Consider the following 9,071-nt stretch of genomic DNA (forward strand, 5'->3'; position numbering starts at 1 on the left):
CTTGAGCCACAGGCGCCGAGCCAATAATGAAGTTTTAAAATAAAGTTTCAGATTTACAAATATATTTCTTTCTTTCTTTTTTTTTTTTTTTTTTTGAGACAGTATCTGACTTTGTCGCGCTCGGTAGAGTGCTGTAGTGCCACAGCTCACAGAAACCTCAAACTCTTGGGCTTAAATGATTCTCTTGCCTCAGCCTCCCAAGTAGCTGAGACTACAGGCACCCACCATAACCCCTAGCTATTTTTGTTGTTGTTGTAGTTGTAGTTGTTATTATTGTTTGGCAGCCCAGGCTAGGTTTGAACCTGTCAGTCCTGGTGTATGTGGCTGATGCCCTAGTCTCTGAGCTATATGCGCTGAGCCTACAAATCTATTTCTGAATAACACCATCATGCCAGGATGCATGGTGGGCTTCCTTCCTAGCTGCCCACCTCAGCCCCTCGTAGGTCTATCTTTGGGTGAGGGTGGAGGGTTGGCCATTCATGGTTTGAATGTCCCCTCTAAAACTCACATTGAAATTTAATGATCAATGTAATTGAATTGGGAGGTAGGGTCTTTTTTTTCTTTTGAGACAGAGTCTCACTTTGTTACTCTAGGTAGAGTCCCATGGCATTATGGCTCATAGCAACCTCACAGTCTTGGGCTTGAGCAATCCTCTTACCTCAGCCTCCTGAGTAGCTAGGCCTACAGGTCCCTATGGCAATGCCCAACTAGTTTTTCTATTTTTAGTAAAGATAAGGTCTCATTCTTGCTCAGGCTTGTCTGGAATTCCTGAGCTCTTGTAATTCACCAGCCTTGGCCTCCTAGACTGCAAGGATTATGGGTGGGCATGAGCCACTGCACCAGCCAGGAGGCAGGGTCTTTTAGTGGCAATTAGGCCCCATGGGGGTGGAATTGGTGCTGTTGTAAAAGGGTGTGTTGAGGCCCCTTGTGCTCCTGCCCGTCTGCCTTCTTCCACGGGACAACATGGCAACAGGGCCCTTGGCGGGTGCCAGCCCCTGGACACCAGACTTCCCAGCCTCCACAACTTGGAGCTAAAACATTTCTGCTCATTATAAATCACACAGGCTCAGGTACTTTACTGCAGAAGCACAAGATGGACTAAGACAGTCAGCTTACCTTGTATCAACGGAAGGTAAAGGTGGTACTGATCAAGTTCTCCACTGAAGACAGCAAAAGCCTGGCGCTTTAACAGCATGGCTTTCTGCTCAAAACTTGAGAACAGTTTTAAAGAACTGCTCTGCATGTCTAGAACAAATACAGTAAATATGTTTCACTTTGTGAGGAAACCACAGTCAGAGGTAAGTGACAGGCAATTCCTATCAGTGTGATTTCTACATTCTCTGGTGAAAAATCACCTTCGTTAAGTAAGGGCATGTGGTAAGACACACGAGTATTTAAAAAAAAACTTATTTCTTTAATGATACTTAACGATAGAGCACTAGAAGAGGATCTAAGAAAGTACTCCTAATAAATTATGGAAAACATTACTTTCAACACAAACGTCAAGATGTGAACCTGTTTTCAGCAGTATTTCTCCATTATAAAAATTAAAAGGTTGTCAGGGCACTCTTGTCAATAAAATAGAACTACTGACAAGTAAATGACAGGTCTGTTCATTTACTTACTCCTGATGTCATATTATAGTTTGTGGCTCGGGGTCTGAGCAGGGGTCTGAGATACAAGGTAAAAGTGGGCTATGACGTTCTTGTCCTTTTAAAGTGTGGCCTATGTGCAAGTAACACAGAACTTACTCATTAAATCCTTAAACATTGTTTTCTCATGAGTCAAAAGATGGTCAATAATGGACTTCCAGCTGGATATTAAAAAAAAAAAATCAATTAAATTTGTAATAATTATCTGATTAAAAATACCAAGAAAATAATATGCCCCTTTTAGAACTATTAAAATCCTCTTTCTGAAAAGAAGTTAGTGACACAAATAGTTTTTATAAAAGGGAAAAGTAAGCGAAAGCTTTTTGTTTATAATCCTCACACAGGGAATGAAGATTGACCTTTCCCAGTTTACTGTAAAGGAAGCGTACACCGACCGGGCGGTCTGGTGTTCTCCAGGGCTGCCCTTCAGTGTGTTCAGACAGGATGACGCTCATACAGTCATGTTGGGAGAAAGATGCGGGGTAACGAAGACAACTATCACTCTTAGTTCTTACTTCCAAATGGGCTCCCCCAGCAGAGCAATAGGATCATGGGAATGAAAGCTGCAGGGTGCCAAGTGGCCCTCTGGATATGGCAGGACAGATTTTCAGGCCATACAAAAAGGCTGCCCCCATCTCCATCCTCTGTTCCTGAGCCTCCTTCACATTAACAAAGACTCTCCAAGCCAGGGGGAAGAGTTCCTGAGTGGTGTCCTTGCCCTCCAAGGGAAAGGCCCAGGAAGCGAGTCTCACACCTGTGTCTCTGAGGCTCTCTGCCTCGCCTATTGCAAGGTCTCAGTGAGAACTTGTGGAGTGTAAGCTGAGTGGGGCAAAGATACCAGAGGATCACCAGTAGGTTCTGTCATCTTAACACTGGTCAAATATTTTGTGATCACAAGATAAACTGGTACTACTGTGTTCCCCCGAAAATAAGATACTGTCTTATATTTATTTTTTTCTCAAGAAGACACACTAGGGCTTATTTTCAGGGGATGTCTTATTTTTATTAAGTATAATACAACAATCTACATTTATTCAAATACAGTTAAGTCATCTTCTTCTGGAACCTGACAGAAGGAGCTGACCTTGTTGGTGGGGCTGGCGCTAGTGATGTGTGAACTCCTTTCCCCTAGCCGTTTGCACGTGTGCAATACGATGCCTGTGACCAGGGTTACCACATGCGCACCTGCATAAGTGCAAACAGCTCAGAGAAAGGAGCTGTGGCAGATAAAAGGTATTCCAGTCTTCCTTACCGCTCTGCACTGAAATGCAGGGATACGAAATGCAGATACACTGCATAGCTACGCCCATCACTAGGTATTATTACGGGGTAGGGCTTATATTTAACAAATGCATGGAAATCCTGCTAGGGCTTATTTTGGGGTAGGTCTTATTTTCTGGGAAACACAGTAGATAGACCAACCATCACTGTTCTTTGGGAATAATATGTTCTCTTAAGTAAGTGAAATTCTTCTTTTAACAACAAAGTGGCCCTACATTATAAAAGACTTAATTTCTTTCCCATGAGCACACAGTCAGCGTGTGAGCCTGTGATCACTCCATCCTATTATTTGGGTTCGGGCTCTGGGTCTGCTCCCATCCTGGGAACAAGAATTAGTTACACAAACCAAAACAGCTTCCCCAAGAAGACTCAGAGCACATTTTTTTTTTACCAGGACACCATTTCTTACTGAATACAAGAAGAATCCATCTGAAAGAAAGCAGGGTCCATAAACAGTTCCAGAACTTCCTTCTTCCAGGCTCGCTTTGTGTAGGCATAGCCACTCAGGGAGCTCAGCAGCTGAGCGCCTGCACGGAAGCTGGGAGCGTTGTAGGCGCTAATTGGGAGTGGGAAGAGACAAGGGCCAAGGTCAAAGACTGTTTAAGGAAAAGCACTTGAGTCATTTCTCTAAACATTTTTCCACATGTGCGTGGGAAGAAACGCAGCAGACGTTACCTATGATTGCGCAAGTAAGGGAAGACGTAATAAAGCAGACGGGAGATCAATGGCACTGCTTTCTCCTTCTCATCGCTCCGATAAACCATGTCCAAGAGAGAAGCCAGAGCCTAAAAGAATGAGACCTTAAGAAAACAAGACTTTTTTTATGAGACAGAGTCTCACTATGTTGCCCTGGTAGAGTGCCCTGGCGTCACAGCTCACAGCAACCTTCAACTCTTGGGCTTAAGTGATCCTCTTGCCTCAGCCTCCCAGGTAGGTGGGACTACAGGTGCCCGCCACAACACCTGGTTAAGAAAACAAGACTTTTGGGTAGGATGTGACAGTAAGTGCAAAACCTAACCAGAAAATTCCAGGGTGCAGCAGCCTGGGGCCAACACTGCCAGAGGAGCCATCTGGGAGTGTAGGCCAAGCATGAGGAATACCTTCAGGAGGACTGGGGACAGCACTGCCTTCCATCAGGAACGACAAGTCAGGTGTGCGCTTACCTCTGCCAGGAGAGAGAGGGCTTGCACGCTGTACACAGAAGGGGCGGAGGCAGACACCATTGCTGAAGCCGCAGCAGCGTCTGCGAACAGGATGAGGCATTCAAGTGTTAACTATGACAGACGGGTCATCACTGCTGTCCCCCAAAGCATCTCACCAACATGAGCCTTGAGCTCCCACCTTCCCTGCTGTGTGCAACTCAGGTATTCTTCTGTGTCAAAACGCAGTTTCAGCAACTAAGAGTCTGGGTATTTTGATCAAATGAGCGCGGGCTCACTGTCTCCCTCCTTGTCCCTATTCTTGTCACCACTCTTGGATCTTCATCATCCCCTCGGATGCTCCATCAAACACCCTGGTCTCTCAGCCCTCGGGCCTCTTCTCCTCCAACCGTCTTCCTCTGCTCCAAGCACCTTTACATCCTTGATACACAGTTTCCAAACCACCTCCTCCTAAATCTGTTCCCAGTATCCTACTGTGTCCAGGCCTCGGCACCTTTCTGCATCTAGGACAGACGTCTACCCCCGGAGTCCACGGTTAACTACCCCCAGTGCTGCACATCCTCACCTCGCCTCACCTGCACCTCCAGCTGGTCATATACTTAGCAGGCGAACACCCTCAGTGCATCTGCTTCTCTCTCCTTAGGAAGCATCCACTGAGAAAAACAGACTGGCTAAACCCGGTGATCCATCTACACAGTAGTGAAAGGTTCCAGAGAAAAATCACACCACTAAGCGACTAATCTCGATGTCATGACGCTGAATCTCAAAAGGGACTTGCGGCTCCCATGCCTTCCCAGCATGTCCCTGGGTGGTGCGCTGGCTTTCCCACTTGCCAACTTCATTCTCTCACCTCCCCCTCAATCCCTACCAACGCCTCCCCTTCTCAGCCTCACCTCACATTTCATTGAGAAATCAATGTATCCAACGGCAAGCTCCTCAATTTGGCACCGTGAGTTATTAACGCAGAGTATTTATATCCACATTCGCTGCCTCATTCCTGTTTTAACAGACATGTCCCTGGCTCCTATCTAAGAACCACTAATTCCATTTATGGTATCAATCCTGGCCCCGGCCCATCAAGGACTTTGCTTTCTAATTAGACTTTCTCTCTTGCATTAATTTCTTCCTCTCTGCTGAACTGTTCCACCGCCACAAATAGGCTCTGAAGTACTGCAATTTAAAAACAAATTAGAACAATACAACATATGAGCTTGGCGCCCATAGCTCAACAGTTAGGGCGCCTGCTGTACGCACCAGGGCTGGTGGGTTCGAACTCGGCCTGGGCCTGCTAAACAACAACAACTATAAAAAAAAAAAAAAATACATATTGGGGTGGTGCCTATGGCTCAAAGGAGTAGGGCGCCGGCCCCATATGCCGGAGGTAGCGGGTTCAAACCCAGCCCCGGCCAAAGACCGCAAAACAAAACAAAACAAAACAATAACAAAAAAACAATACATGCTCTCTAGTCCCTAATCCTGCTCTGGCCACTCCCCTACTATCCTTGTGTCCCCACTGCTGTCTCCCAACCTCCCACCCATGCAAATGTCCCCTCCATCCCACCAGCCCACCTGAAGCCTTCCCTACTGCCAAGTCCAGCAGGCCTCGTCTCACCTCACTCAGCTTCCCACCCCTCACTGTGTCACTGCTCCCCACCTTCTAGAAACCCTTTCCTGGCAGGTTACAAGCCTCTAACTCACTCTTGGTTTTTCTCCTGTCCCTGTGACTGCTTAATGCTCTTTGTGGGCTCCTTCCCTCTTCCAGACAGCTCAGACTTAATTATGTATAAAACAGAGCTTGATTTCCCTCTCCAGAATGTTCTTCCTATCATCTCCAACTCAAAAAGTTGCTTAAGCCAACCCCACAAGCCATCCTTGACTGCACTTTTTTTTTTTTTTTTTTTTGAGACGGAGCCTCAAGCTATCCCCCTGGGTAGAGTGCCATGGCCTCACAGCTCACAGCAACCTCCAACTCCTGGGCTCAAGCAAGTCTCCTGCCTCAGGCTCCCAAGTAGCTGGGACTACAGGCGCCCGCCACAACGCCCGGCCATTTTTTGGTTGCAGCCATCATTGTTGTTTGGCGGGCCTGGGCTGGGGATTCGAACCCGCCACCTTAGGTGTATGTGGCTGGCGCCTTAGCCGCTTGAGCCACAGGCGCGGAGCCACTTTTTTTTTTTGAGACAAGAATCTCGCTATGTCACCCTCAGTAGGGTGCTGTACTGTCACAGTGCACAGCAACCTCAAACTCTTGGGCTTAAGCAAGTCTCTTGCCTTAGCCACCCTTTATTTGTACTCTATAAATTTTGTACTTTACAGGGGCCCACCACAATGCCCAACTATTTTTTTTGTTGCAGTTGTTTAACTGTTGTTTAGCTGGCCTGGGCCAAGTTCAAACCCGCCACCCTCGGTGTACGTGGCTGGCGCTGCAACCACTGTGCTACGGGTATGGAGCCTTGATTGTACTTTTTTAAACTGCCATACCCAGTCCATCAGCAAGTCCTATTATTTGGCATTTAAATCACCTCTTTTGGCCCTGGCACCAGGCTACCATCATCTCTTGCCCAAGCCACCGTGAAATCCCTTTATCTGGACTTTCAGTTTCTGCTCTCATTAGATACAGCCTATGTTGCTCACGGCAGCTAAAGTGATGTTTTCTAAAATTTGAAGAAGACTATGTCATGGCTCTCAACACTGCATGGCTTCCTGCAGCAGGTGGGATGACATGCAAGTCCCTCACTGGGCTTCCTACCAAGCCTGGCAAGCAGCGGTCCCCTCCTGCCCTCTGACCACTCTTGCCAAGCTCCAGCCGTCAGGGACTGCAGCCTGGTCTCCAGGTCTCTGGGTCTGAGCCCAGTCCCACCGCCAGGGCAGTGCCTGTCCTCAGATCTTTGCAGGGCTCCCTTACTTTTCATCTCTCGGCACATCTGTCACCTCCTCAGGGACATGTTCCATAACACCCAGTGGCTCCTGCCCCACGCACTCCTATTACATCCCTCTTACATTCCCCACAGGAGTAAGTCCCACCTGAAATTCTCTTGCTAATTTGCTTTTTCTTTTGTCATGAAAAAATCTTTAGTTTTGAAATAATCTCGGATTTCAGGAATGTTGCAAATACACTTGTGACAGTTTCCTTTCTCATTACCCACCCCCATGCTCCTGAGAACGGAGGTCCTGCAGGTGTCTGCTGCTGCAGCACCAGCACCCACAGCATGGAACGTGGCCTCTCAGATGTGTCTCTCAGGAGTTTAACCAGGGGTCCTCAAACTATGGCCCATGGGCCACATGCGGCCTGCCGAAGACATTTATCCAAACCGCTGGGTCTTTCTGCCACCGCTGCCTATCCTGCTTAGCAGCTAAGTGAACTGGCCGCTGTTTAAAAAGTTTAAAAAGTTTAAAAAGTTTGAGGACCCCTGGTTTACACATAGAACCTACAGGCATACCCAGAGCCCTGAGTGGAGAGAAAAATGTCACTTAAAAGATCCATTCATTCCATACCCTGCTTTACATGGCCCGTGCCCACTTAACTATTCAGTCATTTAAAATGACAATGGACACTCAAAAGGGGTTGGGGGGTGGAAGACAAGAAATTATTCAATGGGTATGATGTATGTTACTCAGATGATAGATGCCTTAAAGACCTGACTTTACCACCATGTGATTTATGCATGTAATTAAATTATATTTGACTCTATAAATTTAAATGAACTTTTAAAAAAATTAAAAACTTTTAAAAGGGGAAATAAAATAAAATTGAAACAGCATTTGGTTATAATCCAAATATGCCACTTTGGGGGTACTCTATACTTTGCAAATTAAGCTTATTGAGAAGTTCAAATATCACTTCCAGCTTTGGAATTTTATGCTTTTTAAAAATTAAAAAAAGTTCAGGTAATTGTTTTACCACAGTATTGTTTTGAGGTTAAACTGAATTACTGCACCGTAGCTGGGTCCACAGCAGGGAAAATGCAACAAAGACAACGCGGCCGCACGGTGCTGAAGCCGGTTACGGGCACGTGGGCACACACGACGTGACAACCCAGGGCAAGCCAGCCGGGCGGAAGTGAGAGCTCCTTCCAGAACGGTGTTTCTCAACTTTTTTTATCACACCACACACTTGAACCTATAGTTAAACTTCCACGGCACATCTGAATTATGTTGATCAAAAAAGAAGAGAATATGCTGATTGTGCTGTGAACATCTTTTGAAAATAATTTAATTAATGATCTTTAAAAGTTTTCATGGCACACCAGCGTGATGCAGCATACAGGTTGAAAATCATCACTCTAGGGCGGTGCCTGTGGCTCAGTGAGTGGGGTGCCAGCCCCATATACCAAGGGTGGTGGGTTGGAACCCAGCCCCGTCCAAACTGCAACAAAAAATAGCTAGGTGTTGTGGTGGGCGCCTGTAGTCCCAGCTACGCAGGAGGCTGAGGCAAGAGACTCGCCCAAGCCCAACAGCTGGAGGTTGCTGTGAGCTGTGACACTAGAGCACTCTACCAAGGACAACAAAGTGAGACTTTGTCTCTTAAAAAAAAAAGCCGCCACTCTAGAACCTTGACAACAACCATAACCACAGGCTGAGAAAATGCAGTTGTTGCTTTATCCTAGTTACAGCATCTGCATTATAGAAGAAAGTAGAATTATTTCTCTGATGCAGAACATAAGGCTACCTATCAAACACGGTGAAAGTAATGGACTGTGGAAACGCCATCCTTTCTCCTGGTAGAACCACCTTCTTTGGGGGGAGTACCTACTTCCTGTGGCTCTGGCACCAGCCCCCTGCCAGGTGAGGCTTGCGCTCCAGGAAGAGCCATCCAGAGTCTTTGAATAAGATGTGATTAATCTCAGGTTCCTGCAATGCCTACAAAAGTTGGGCTTTTTACACACATGAGCCAAAAAGTTGTTTTATTGTTTTTGTTTCTGAGGAGCTAGGACTGAGCCACCATACCTGAATAAGTTTTTCTACTTTTTTTTTTTTTTTT

General features: G+C 46.3%; 1 protein-coding gene across 1 annotated transcript in view; it reads right to left on the reverse strand.

Moving 5' to 3' along the window:
* The window catches only part of DOPEY2 (dopey family member 2), a 131,445-nt gene that overhangs the window by 23,641 nt on the left and 98,733 nt on the right, over positions 1-9,071 (reverse strand). The window contains exons 28-32 of the mRNA XM_003800666.3: positions 4,097-4,176; positions 3,609-3,718; positions 3,343-3,489; positions 1,752-1,813; positions 1,117-1,245 (exon numbers count right to left, since the gene is read on the reverse strand). Of these exons, the coding sequence (XP_003800714.1) occupies positions 1,117-1,245; positions 1,752-1,813; positions 3,343-3,489; positions 3,609-3,718; positions 4,097-4,176 (528 nt within the window). The remainder of the gene's footprint in view (positions 1-1,116; positions 1,246-1,751; positions 1,814-3,342; positions 3,490-3,608; positions 3,719-4,096; positions 4,177-9,071) is intronic.

Source organism: Otolemur garnettii, unplaced genomic scaffold (assembly GCF_000181295.1).
Source record: "Otolemur garnettii isolate 467f Iridium unplaced genomic scaffold, OtoGar3 scaffold00180, whole genome shotgun sequence".
NCBI lineage: Eukaryota > Metazoa > Chordata > Mammalia > Primates > Galagidae > Otolemur > Otolemur garnettii.